Source organism: Patiria miniata, unplaced genomic scaffold (assembly GCF_015706575.1).
Source record: "Patiria miniata isolate m_02_andy unplaced genomic scaffold, ASM1570657v1 HiC_scaffold_18, whole genome shotgun sequence".
Taxonomy (NCBI): Eukaryota; Metazoa; Echinodermata; class Asteroidea; order Valvatida; family Asterinidae; genus Patiria; species Patiria miniata.
In genome coordinates, this window is record NW_024037056.1 from 10,391,098 (window position 1) to 10,404,147 (window position 13,050).

Genomic DNA, 13,050 nt, shown 5'->3' on the forward strand with positions numbered 1-13,050 from the left:
ATTTATGTCCGTGTGTGTGTGTGTGTGGGGGGGGGGGGGGGGGGAGTTAGGCCTGGATTAACTTGTGTCTCTCTGTGAATATATTGTTTAAAACAAATCCTTGTACTTTTTGTTATTATTACATGTTCCGATACAGGGAATTTTAGTATCGGAAATTATAATATTCTTGTTTTGTAATTTTGTTACATAACTTTTTTATGTCTGGATTTCATTTTTATTCTTTTCAGGGTGAAAGGGGCCAAAGACTTGAAGGACTTTGAAGACCAAGTCAAGAAGAAGGCTTACATGATAGAGTATGAGCTGTACCGTCTGTATAACGACACTGGCTCCAAGTACAAGTCACGATATCGTAGTCTGTTCTTCAACATCAAAGACAGTAAAAATCAGGTACCAAATCTAATCCTTGTTACCCCTAACTCCCTAGGCCCTTTCGTCTAAGAACCATCCTCGATCCTGCACAATTATCCAATTGCTACCATGTAAAAATTGGATTCAGTCTCAATCCTCCAAAATCATCCGTTATTTCTTGACTTTGTTCAGTCGAGGGGTGACCATTGCCTCAATCCCTTCAAAATCCTCCAGCAATCATTGTAATGGGTTGAGGCAGTGTCGATGACATTCAGAAGCAGTGCGGATGATATCGAGTGTAATGCAGGGCTCAGTGATGCATGGCTGAACATAAACAATGCAGGGTACAGCCTACAAACTCGACACAACGCATCCTGCAAAATCAACCGACATTGTTTCGCCATTCAGCCTCAATCCTCCAAAATCCTCCAAAACTGCCTGGAAGATTGAGGAGGGTTAGGATTACCCTAACCACCCCAACTCCATCAAAATCCATCCCCTCATTTTGGTGGATTTTGGGGGCTTAGTCCTGCAGGCCTTGTTTGACTAAATATTGATGGAGCATGATGGACTTGGGCCTGGAGGCCTAAAGCAAAGCATGCATTGGAAGCAGTGTGATGGATGGATTTTTGGCGGACTTGGTCCAGTACTTGGTAAAAGACAGTAGGTAGTTAGGGTAAAAGCAGAATTTGGAGCGCCTTTTGCCCTTTTTCTTGACCCCTGTTTAAAAATCACACTTTGCTTTCTTGTACAGGGTCTATTCCGTCGGATTCTGAAAGGCGGGATCCCGGCCTCCAAGCTGGTGCGTATGTCCTCCGAGCAGCTTGCTTCCAAAGAACTGGCGCAGTGGAGGGAACGCGAAGCTAAACATGTAAGTCTAGCAAAGTTCTTGACGTCGCGAATCTCAAAGCCGATTGAAATCGTTACAGTAACAATGAACATCAACACTTCATTTCAATTCTTGTCATTGCGTTGCTTTTGCATAAAGTATAAACTGTTCTTACCTGAAATAAAACCTAGACATTGACACAATGGGGAATCATCAACATAGGGCTGGCTAGCTCAGTTGGTAGAGCACCGGAACGGCAATCCAGAGGTCGCAGGTTCAAACCCTGCTGCCTTCAATTCTTTTCTTCAATTTTAAAATAAAACTAAAAAAAAAATTATTATTACACTTTATTGGATTTGGGGAAATTTTGGGTTGGTCCTGAACATTCTAATTGCAGTTTGGGTTTGCTGTCCTCTGTTTTTTGTATTTTAATGTTTAAAATTTTGTTTAGTCTCTTGAGATTATCGTGCACGAGGAGGCTGAGAGAAAGTCGCAGCCGCTGACCAAGAAGACTCACAAGGGAGAAGTGGAGATCAACGACGATAACCTGAGCACGCTGGAGGTGAGTCTAACCAACCCTTGGGCATGTACAATAGAGGGCGATGTTTCCAAGCAACAAGGGCTAGGGGTGTAGACCTGTCAATAGGCACAGAATTGCCTTCGTGGGCCAAATTACAATTTGTATGCCCTCAAATATTTTGCTAGTGGAGCATTTTGTGGACCATGAACTTGAAGGTTTGTAAAAAAAGATGGGTGGAAGACATGCACAAGAGTGTGAGTTCGTACGTCTGTGAAATTCGCATGAAATTGAGCCCTAAAATTGCTCCATTTTTGCAACGGAGCGCAGGCAACATTTTTCAAAATGTTGATGGGCCACAGGACTACTTCACAGGGTGATCATCTTTGAATGAAATTCCTCCCAAAAGTCATTGGATAATTGAACAAAAATTTAACAGAAAAAGAAAGATGATGAAATAAGCTTTAATTTGATGGGTGTGTCAAACACCTCGGAGAGTTGTGAGTGTTTTTAATAATTTTCGGAAGCACACGTTATTATCACTGCGGTCTGTGAGAGTCGATTTACAGGTCTGCACCCCCAGACCATTTAGTAGTCTGGTGGCGTGACTGCAGAGAATGTATAAAAATAGAGCCTTGGTACAAGATTTGTGTGTCACTCACTAGTAATTCACGAGTAAATCATGAGTAAAACACAACTAAATCACAAGTCCGTCTCAAGTTAACTCACAAGTCAATCACAAGTCAATCACAGGTCAGTCACAAGTCCATCACAAGTCAATCACAAGTCCATCACAAGTCCATCACAAGTCCATCACAAGTCCATCACAAGTCATCACAAGTCATCACAAGTACATCACAAGTCAATCACAGGTCCATCACAAGTCAATCACAAGTCATCACAAGTCCTCACAAGTCCTCACAAGTCCTCACAAGTCCTCACAAGTCCATCACAAGTCCATCACAAGTCAATCACAAGTCCATCACAAGTCCTCACAAGTCATCACAAGTCCATCACAAGTCAATCAGAAGTCCTTCACAATCCTCACAAGTCATCACAAGTCATCACAAATCAGCACGAGTAAATCATAAGTCAATCACAAGTCAATCACAAGTCATCGAGCCTCGACTCAAGTCCCAAGCAACTCAAGTGAATTGTGAAAAAAAAAATTCCTTTGTCATTGTTTATCCCCTGTTACTTGTGAACTTACTGGTTTAGAGTGTAATTGTAATTTCTTTTTGGCGATCGTGTAGGCTCACGACAAAGAAACCAAACCCACCATCGACATGAAAATCATTGAGAAGAACGTCTCCTCAGCCACCAACCCCCTGGACAACATGCTCGTCGACACCACCTCCCAGCACCGCGCCCACCTCTTCGACCTCAACTGCAAGATCTGCACGGGCAAGATGCCCGCCCCCCGCGAGGAAGACTCCGCCCCCGCCAAGAAGGCCAAAGTGGCCCGGACCGCCTCCGCGCCCGAGGAGGAGGGGGAGGGGCCTAGTGGGAGTCCTGTTGGGGTCGGAGGTCAGGAGGCGGAGCTTGAGAAAGAGATTGTCGGACAGATGAGCCCCATGGAAACGGATGATGCTGAACCATTGTGAGTCTTAGGCCAAACAAAAAAAGTCTCCGGTTTCTGGTATGGAGCTTGCCCAAAAAGTGGTGCGGCGACTTGGCTTTTTTTTTTTTTACCTGATTTTCTTGCTTCAAATGTCGGCTGATAACTGCAAATGGTGCCCAACTAAACTTAGTGCAACTATATGGGAGTCCAGAGAGGCCACATAAAGCTTATTCTCGACCATAACCCAATCTAAAAATACGTTAAAATTGTGCAGCAGCAGGATTCCAGTCAAACCAGTGAGTTTGGCGGTTTTGAGACATCATCTTTCATTGAATAAAAACTTTTTCATTTTGCCGACGCGCATGGCTACGGCGACGCGCGCGCATACCAGAAACCGGAGACCTTTTTTTTTTTTGCCTTAGTTGGTGTCTGACAGGGGTGTGAAATCTCAGCTTTAAAGCTGATTTCAGCTTTTTTTGTTTTGGATTTCAGTTTTTTTCCTTCACTTGCTGTGTACAAAAGTATAGGAGATTTCCAAAGTTCAGCTTTTTTACACCTTTTTCAGGTGTTTTCAGCTATTTTTATCAGTGGTCACTCACACCCCTGGTCTGAATCGTGCAAGTTTATGCAAATGAATTTATGCAAAATATGTAGTTTTTTTTTAAAATTTGCATATTCAGGTCTATCCAGTCATTAAAGGGAATGTACATGTACAACATTTGCTTTTGATGCAATTTTCAGAAATAAATGGATTTGGAGGATTAGTATGTTATAGCAAATATTGTTGAAATGACTTGTTTCACGTTTTGGGCTTGTAGATGCTGAAAAAACCAAAAAAAATCATGTTTTTGTAGTCGGGTTCCCTGACCCCATTAAAGATGAAACAGGGCAATTTATAGACTTCGGGGAATTGTATGGCCAGAGAATCGGTCTAGCAGGCTTGTACCCCTTCACAGGTGTGTAATCAAGTGCAAATAAAATGCGGCATAATTAAATATGAAAAATTAGTAGCAGTTTTTGAAAAAAGCCAGTTTTCTCTAATGCTGGAAAATTACAATTTTCTTGAAAATGTCAGCACACCAGGAGCCATGTTTTAACAGGATGCTTTAGATTGTCATTCCAAACATTCTAGTAAGGTATTTCGTGATCATTTGATCATTTCGTTTTTTGATGTTTGCAAATGTTGTATCTTCCCTCTAAACAGTTTGCAGCAGTTTTATACTTTTTCAAATATATGTATTTTTTTAATTTCCAGGTCCCAATCTGATGACATGCCATCGCCCCAGAACAGCCCCATCCCGCCCTCCCCCAAGGAGCAACCTCCCATCCGACGCCCGCCTCCGTCCCTCTGGAATGGCTCCCTGACCATGGAGGAAGTGGCCAGGTTCATCATGGCCGGGTTCCACGTCTCAGGACCCATACGGACGATATCCCTGGTGAGTCTTTGCTCACATCCACATCCACCACCCTACCCATAATTGCATTCTCAAAATTTTAGTGAGGGAACTGAAGATGTTACAGGCAAATTCTATCGCGTTGTAAAAGTGCTGGTGGTTCAGTTGCGCACCATACCAAAAAGTATAGGTCTCTCTCAAATGACGTCGTTTCCTACAGACCAACCACGTGCACCGACATTTTGAGCGTCAACTTGCATAACACATATCGGCTGCGTTGTATAATGAACACAATTAACCTATCACCGTTTGAGAATTAGCCACGCCCCTTAGACAACCCTACAGAGATTTTGTACATTGAGTTTTGTTTGTCTCCGAATTTGCGCGTTCCGCATCCACTTGTAATTCATGTAATTTGACAATATTTCACAAGCTGCGCTGACGCGATCCTAACGTGATATGTCAATTCAAGCAACAAGCGCGCGTGTTTGGAACATTTTGAACACTGCGCAATGCATGCTTGATTGCGTAAAATACGCAGTTGCAATTATCCTACAGAGATGGCCGTCTTCGAGAGAGACCTATAGACAAATCCAGACATGTCATCACTGTACACTCACGAGGCCCCCTCCAATGGAGAAACCATTGTGCATGCTGTTGTACAAAGCAACGGCCCCTTGACAGATTATCTGAACAATAGCTAGCACAATGCTTTCACCATTGAAGGGGGCCTTCATGATAGAATTGATAGCGTGTCCGGATTGGTCTATAAGGTGCGACTCAGGTTGACTCAAGCAGATTAAGTTTGCATCAGGTGGTCTTTATGTATTAATTATCCCCCTGGCTGTAAGCTGGAAGGGGATATTGCATTAGTGTTTCCTTCTGTGTGTCTGTTCGTGTTTATGGTGTAAATCGAGGACACACATGTGCAACATTGTTCGATGAATCGAAGACAGAGACAGACAGTTCTGGACAAGTTGTGGGTAGAATCATTCACTTTGTCCGGAGCTCTGCATTTGTCCCGGACATGTTCTTTTGAAATGTTCATTAGCAACTGCTTGACTAACCAATACTGATGACGTCATTGCGGGCAGATTGCGGGGAAGTTGTTCAGAATCCTGCAACTTACACCTGATACAATGTCAGCAACTTGTCCGGAATTCGTCTCGGATATGAATTGAGACGGCCCTTACTGAATAAACTGTAATATTATCTTCCGATCCAGGACATGCCAGAGAACATCGTCATCTGCGGCCGCATCCCGTACCCCGTGGTCTGGGACTACTTCAAGCAGCTCCGCAAGGCCAACAACACGGACCTCATCGTGCTCCGCTTCCACGTCGTTAACGAGGAGGACAAACCGGCCTACATCTCCCTGTTCCAGTATTTCCACAGCCGCCAGCGGATCGGCGTGGTCGGCAACAATCGCAACCACATCAAGGACATGTATATACTGCCACTGTCGGCCCACGAGCCGATACCGCAGGAGATTATGCCCTTCAAAGGGCCTGGTGAGTTCGATTTATTGAGTTGAGACCCCATTTCCTGCGTACAACCTCTGTCTCTTTCTGTTAGAAAGTACAGCGGAACGTCGCTATACTGAACACCGCTTTATCAAACATTCGGCTTTACCCAACAACGTCCTTGGCTCTCGATTTTTGTGTACAAAATGTACCGAACGTTGTTGTGGAAAAATTGTCAACAGAAGAGCGACAAGTGGCTATTATTTCCCCAAGGAATAGAAGGGGAAAGCCACCCATTGCTGTAGGTAGTAAGCTCTAAAACTGTGTAATTACATAATTCAATAGTCGACACATGTTCAAAGTCATCTTTCAGTAACTACCAGGACTTGCAGGGTAAAGTTTTGAAGTGCTATTTATTAAAAAGTAAGTACGGAGCACCGGCAGCTTAAAATCGCTATACCGAACGATCGCTATTACGAACAATTTCTGTGGATCCCGCAATGTTCGTTATAGGCGTTCCACTGTACTATGAAATATTATATAAGGAAAACAGGATTCTATGAGGTTAAGAAGTGTGGCCTATTGGTTAGGGTTCTCGACTCGTGATCAGAGGGTCAGGGGTTCAAATCCAGCTGCAGATGATATGTTGTGTCCTTGGGCAAGCCCCCACTTGCCTCTCTCCGCCCAGGAGTATAAATGGGTACCGGCATTAGCTGGGGAGTAACCTGCGATGGACTAGCATCCCATCCAGGGGGAATGACAATATTCTCAGTCGTTTCATGCCACCGAAACTGGAGATAAACGCCTGCCTGATGGGCCATATTGACTCGTGACAGACTTTACTACTGCTACATGTTTCTGCGCTTAATATGTTCGCTATTTTGTGCTTACCATAAAATCCCCTGTTACAGGATGTAGACAGGCTTAATGTCAAAATTCCTTGTAAGCCTGTGAAAAATGCTTACATTGAGCACAGCATAGTTTAAGCTATAGTTTGCAGGAATTCTTGCTTACTGTAAGCAGAGGTGTGACGTTGGCCCCCTTCTCCTCCAAAACTTGAAACCTGGTTTGCATGATTTTCTTGGATTCCGTGCCTCAGAACCCTGTTGGTAACTTGTGGTGTTAAAATGCTCTGTTTGAAATCACTGTACCCTGACGCCAACATGCAAAAAAACTAGTTCCATGAGCTGATTCCTGCCACCTGACGGGAGTTCTTTGCAATTCACATAACTAACTGTTTTGTTCTGTTCCGCCCTCAGGTTTAGCAGAGCCCCGTCCCCACATGCTCCTGGGCCTGATGGTGCGACACCGCGACCGAGCCCGGTCAGCCAGCTTGGGGCAACCCCCTCGACAGAGCACCTCCCATCACCACCACGACCCTCACCAGCAGCCCAAGCCGCAACCCTCGCAGCAGAAACGCCGCCTCTCCGACACGCATGCGCTGAGCATGATGCCGCATTCTCCGACTGACCCCGAGGAATTCTTGAACAACCCGGAAGACCACGGCTTCGAGCCGAAGCGTTTCCGGCCATCCCAGGAACCTCTGTTCATTCCGGAGAAGCAGCTCATGGATCCGATCGTCGCGCAGTACGCCAATGCGGATCCAACGGAGCTCACTGCCGAGCCCTACTCGCCAACCCAAGAAGAGATTGAAGCCCCGTATGACCCGGCCGACGTCCTGGATGTCATAGGTGAAGTGTCCAAGCCCAAAGGTCAAGCATCTGGAGATGAATCCGGCAAGGAGGCGTCGATGCAAAGCCCCTCCAAACTCACGTCACTCCTCCAGGAGAGTGCGCAGAACATGAGTGCCAGCGAGATTGCAAACGCTGCGTCAGACGTCACAGCTAACTTACTTACGGCGTTCAGCTCCAAACCGGACTTAACGGAGCAGCAGCAACTTCTCATCAAACTCACCCAACAGGTTGAGGATGCCAAGAAGGCGCTCCTAGACCGACAGATAGCATCGCTGCAGTCTGAGATTGACAGAGCAACTAGTGATTCCGACTTCAGCCCCGGACACAGCTCTGTCTCCACCCCTAGGCAACCTATCACAGTCGTTGGTGGCGCAACGAGTCAACTCCAAGTTCCAGAGGGCCCTGTGGACGATCAGCAAGGCTCGCCGCAAATTCGCCGCGCCCCAGCAGACTCCAGCACAGCCATCGTCGACGACCAAGGCGGCGCCACACCGACCAAAGATGAACCTCAATCCAAAGACGTGGAACCAAAATCAGAGCCTATACCGACCAAAAAGGATCGCTCGGCGCTAGATTTCATCCAGGCGAAGTTATTTGAACCCAAGGCGATTCCCTCGGTATCGTCAAAAATCTCCGCCCCAACTCCGCCTCCAATTAGCAGGATCCCGATCATTAACGTACCAGAATCAGAACCCTCGCCACCATTCCAGGGCACGTACGAGCCCGAGTTCACTCCACCCGCAACAACGCCAACGTACAACCCTGCCTCGTACAGCTACGATCAGAGCCAACAGCAGAGTGCTCCCTTTGGTGAGCAGCCGTACAACCCGGACCCGGCTTACAACCCGGCTCAGCCAACCTCCCCAGTGGAGGAATACCCACCGAAGGAAGAGCCGAAATGGACGGGAACCAGGGATTACGATCACGGAAAGCCCGGTCCCAGTGTGTCGGCTTACCCCCAGGAGGACTACAACCGGTACCCGTACGGCGGGAACCAGGACGTGGATTACAGACAGTACGAATACGGCCAGCAGTCTTTCGGCGACAGGCCCTACGATGCTTACAATCGGGATTACAACGATCCGAACAGCCGGGGCAGAGGTCACGATTGGGGTCACCGTGGTGAACAGCGTGGTGATCGAGATGCGCGAGGCTACGGCGAGGGGAAAGAACAGGACTGGAGGTATCAGACGCGCGATTACGGACACGGTTACTCCAGATACTAGACTCTCACCACTAACATTCGTAGAACGATAAAATATACGTAGCAAAAATACGTACGCTTTGTACATATCACAAATTGCTAAAGCTAAAGTATTCGTACATTATGTATGATTGTCTGAATACAAAATCTCTAACAAGTAAAAGTTGATCGTTGGATTTTTGCGCCCGTCTGTGATTGTCCTCATAAACTGCAATTTGTGAGATAAAAAAGTTGGAACTTGCATGTAGAACTTGCGTGTGCTTAACAGTGTGCTGGAAAGGAACGTAGTGTAGCGAAGTACATCAGTCAGAGGTTGAATTTTGACCCGAGAGAGAAAAAGTCATTGAAAGTTTTATCCAAATTTTTCCCTTTTTAAGTTTGCCACCCCATACCTTATGGTATTTACCCAAAAAAATGTCTCGTTGCTAATTTTTTGTTCTCCATTTTTTGTTCCCTTAGAAAAAGGCAATATTGCCAAAAGGATCCATTTTTTTTGTTGATAGGAGTCCTTATTACTTGTTACATTTTTACGCCTGTTTTTCTCAAAATTTCCTCAGTCGAACAAAGAAAATGCTGAAGCGTCATTCTTGGAGTTAAATCGATATTATTTTAATGTGTATTGGTATTTTATTCCGGTTGCATGAAATTTGCATAAACCTACCTTAAATTAAGTAAGATTTGAGGCTTTGCATGGTGGAGATACTAAATAATGAAAGGTTTGCGGAAACACCATGTGCGAATAATTTCTCAACTAAAGAGAATGGTTCTGAATGGTTCTTTTCAGAACCATTCTCTTAGTTGAGAAATTATTCGCACATGGTGTTTCCGCAAACCTTTCATTACTACCTTAAATTCTTAAAATATTGAATCTGTTTGGGTTTTTCTCGTTCAAAAACCAAAAAAAATGTTACTGGTCTACTGCAGCGTTAAATTCCCGAAGATTCACGAGTTTTCCTATAAACAAAAACGTGAAAGAATTCAGGCCACATCAAAGAGATATTTGATCTTGCAACCGAATGGCAAAAACCTTTTTCTCTGTAATGACTGATTGTACTTTATCTGGGAAGAGGTTGTTTCCAGTGTCAACATTGTGCTAACATGAAGATATCCGAGTAACAATTGAAGCCGTGTTGGTAGTAATGTTTTAACACGTCCTAGTGATTGATGTTTTACAATGTGTATATTGTAAGCTGCTTCGGTGTATTTTCTTGTATATAAAAAATAAAAGGCGCATTCTTCAAAGTTTAAGACGGTCACTTCGTGATTGAGTGTCATTGAGTAGTAGGTCGAAGTCCTTTTTGAACTTTACGATGATTTTGCTCAAATTTTCAACATAAGGAGTGATTGAGTATTGATTGATGCTCCTCTTGCATGCAAAAGAATTGTTTGCGCTATTTCGAGAAAAGTAATTTTTTGGCCAAATTTGGGTCAAAATGTTAGGCTAACCCCTTGCAATTTTATCAAATTTGGCCAAAAAATGAAAATTCTTGAAACTTGCAGGAAAGATGCCTAAAGGGCCCTAGAGCACGTTCCCACTCGATTTTGGGACAGACGTGCCATTCAAAAGAAAACTGATGCCGAAATTTGGGTAAATTTTAGGGAAAATATGATGATTTTTCTCAATATATCGATGATTCGTGCCCAAATCTTCAAAATGTTGGGTGTTTGAGTATCGATTGATGCTCCTCTTGCATCCAAAGGAATTCGTGAGCTATTTAGAGAAAAGTCAATTTTTTTGCCAAAATTGGGTAAAGATGTAAGGCTAATCCCTTGCAATTTTATCAAATTTGGCAAAAAAAAATGAAAATTCTTGAAACTTGCAGGAAAGATTCCTAAAGGGCCCTAGAACACGTTCCCACTCGATTTTGGGACAGATGTGCCATTCAAAAGAAAACTGACGCCGAAATTGCGGTAAATTTTAGGGAAAATATGATGATTTTTCTCAATATATCGATGATTCGTGCCCAAATCTTCAAATTTTGGGTGTTTGAGTATTGATTAATGCTCCTCTTGCATCCCAATGAATTTGTTGGCTATTTGGAGAAAAATCTTTTTTTTAACCAAATTTGGGTCAAAATGTAAGGCTAACAACCCCTTGCAATTTTATCAAATTTGGCCAAAAAATTAAAATTCTTGAAACTTGAAGGAAAGATGCCTTAAGGGCCCTAGAGCACGTTCCAACTTGATTTTGGGACAGATGTGCCATTCAAAAGAAAACTGACGCCGAAATTTGGGTAAATTTTAGGAAAAATATGATGATTTTTTTCTCAATATATCGATGATTCGTGCCCAAATCTTCAAATGTTGGGTGTTTTGAGTATCTATTGATGCTCCTCTTGCATCCAAAGGAATTGGTGGGCTATTTGAAGAAAAATCATTTTTTGACCAAATTTGGGTCAAAATGTAAGGCTAACCCCTTGCAATTTTATCAAATTTGGCCAAAAAATTAAAATTCTTGAAACTTGCAGGAAAGATGCCTTAAGGGCCCTAGAGCACGTTGCCACTCGATTTCGGGGACAGATGTACCATTCAAAAGAAAACTGACGCCGAAATTTGGGTAAATTTTAAGGAAAATATGATGATTTTTTCCTCAATATATCGATGATTCGTGCCCAAATCTTCAAATTTTGGGTGTTTGAGTATGGATTGATGCTCCTCTTGCATCCAAAGGAATTCGTGGGCTATTTGGGGAAAATCATTTTTTGACCAAATTTGGGACAAAATGTAAGGCTAACCCCTTGCAATTTTATCAAATTTGGCCAAAAAATTAAAATTCTTGAAACTTGCAGGAAAGATGCCTAAAGGGCCCTAGAGCACGTTGCCACTCGATTTCGGGGACAGATGTGCCATTCAAAAGAAAACTGACGCCGAAATTTGGGTAAATTTTTGGGTAAAGATGATGATTTTTTCCTCAATATATCGATGATTCGTGCCCAAAACTTCAAAATTTTGGGTGTTTGAGTATCGATTGATGCTCCTCTTGCATCCAAAGAAATAGGTGGGCTATTTGGAGAAAAATCATTTTTTTTGACCAAATTTGGGACAAAATGTAAGGCTAACCCCTTGCAATTTTATCAAATTTGGCCAAAAAATTAAAATTCTTGAAACTTGCAGGAAAGATGCCTTAAGGGCCCTAGAGCACGTTGCCACTCGATTTCGGGGACAGATGTGCCATTCAAAAGAAAACTGACGCCGAAATTTGGGTAAATTTTTGGGTAAAGATGATGATTTTTTCCTCAATATATCGATGATTCGTGCCCAAAACTTCAAAATTTTGGGTGTTTGAGTATCGATTGATGCTCCTCTTGCATCCAAAGAAATAGGTGGGCTATTTGAAGAAAAATCATTTTTTTGACCAAATTTGGGTCAAAATGTAAGGCTAACCCCTTGCAATTTTATCAAATTTGGCCAAAAAATTAAAATTCTTGAAACTTGCAGGAAAGATGCCTTAAGGGCCCTAGAGCACGTTGCCACTCGATTTCGGGGACAGATGTACCATTCAAAAGAAAACTGACGCCGAAATTTGGGTAAATTTTAAGGAAAATATGATGATTTTTTCCTCAATATATCGATGATTCGTGCCCAAATCTTCAAATTTTGGGTGTTTGAGTATGGATTGATGCTCCTCTTGCATCCAAAGGAATTCGTGGGCTATTTGGGGAAAATCATTTTTTGACCAAATTTGGGACAAAATGTAAGGCTAACCCCTTGCAATTTTATCAAATTTGGCCAAAAAATTAAAATTCTTGAAACTTGCAGGAAAGATGCCTAAAGGGCCCTAGAGCACGTTGCCACTCGATTTCGGGGACAGATGTGCCATTCAAAAGAAAACTGACGCCGAAATTTGGGTAAATTTTAGGGAAAATATGATGATTTTTTTCTCAATATATCGATGATTCGTGCCCAAATCTTCAAATTTTGGGTGTTTGAGTATTGATTGATGCTCCTCTTGCATCCCATTGAATTTGTGGGCTATTTGGAGAAAAATCATTTTTTGACCAAATTTGGGTCAAAATGTAAGGCTAACCCCTTGCAATTTT

General features: G+C 43.2%; 1 protein-coding gene across 1 annotated transcript in view; it reads left to right on the forward strand.

Annotated features, from left to right (window-relative positions):
- The window catches only part of LOC119724560 (death-inducer obliterator 1-like), a 28,918-nt gene extending 18,660 nt beyond the window's left edge, over window positions 1-10,258 (forward strand). The window contains exons 11-17 of the mRNA XM_038195663.1: window positions 228-387; window positions 1,103-1,219; window positions 1,629-1,739; window positions 2,948-3,294; window positions 4,511-4,691; window positions 5,875-6,160; window positions 7,372-10,258. Of these exons, the coding sequence (XP_038051591.1) occupies window positions 228-387; window positions 1,103-1,219; window positions 1,629-1,739; window positions 2,948-3,294; window positions 4,511-4,691; window positions 5,875-6,160; window positions 7,372-9,032 (2,863 nt within the window). The 3' untranslated portion in view covers window positions 9,033-10,258. The remainder of the gene's footprint in view (window positions 1-227; window positions 388-1,102; window positions 1,220-1,628; window positions 1,740-2,947; window positions 3,295-4,510; window positions 4,692-5,874; window positions 6,161-7,371) is intronic.
- Window positions 10,259-13,050: the final 2,792 nt, after the last annotated feature.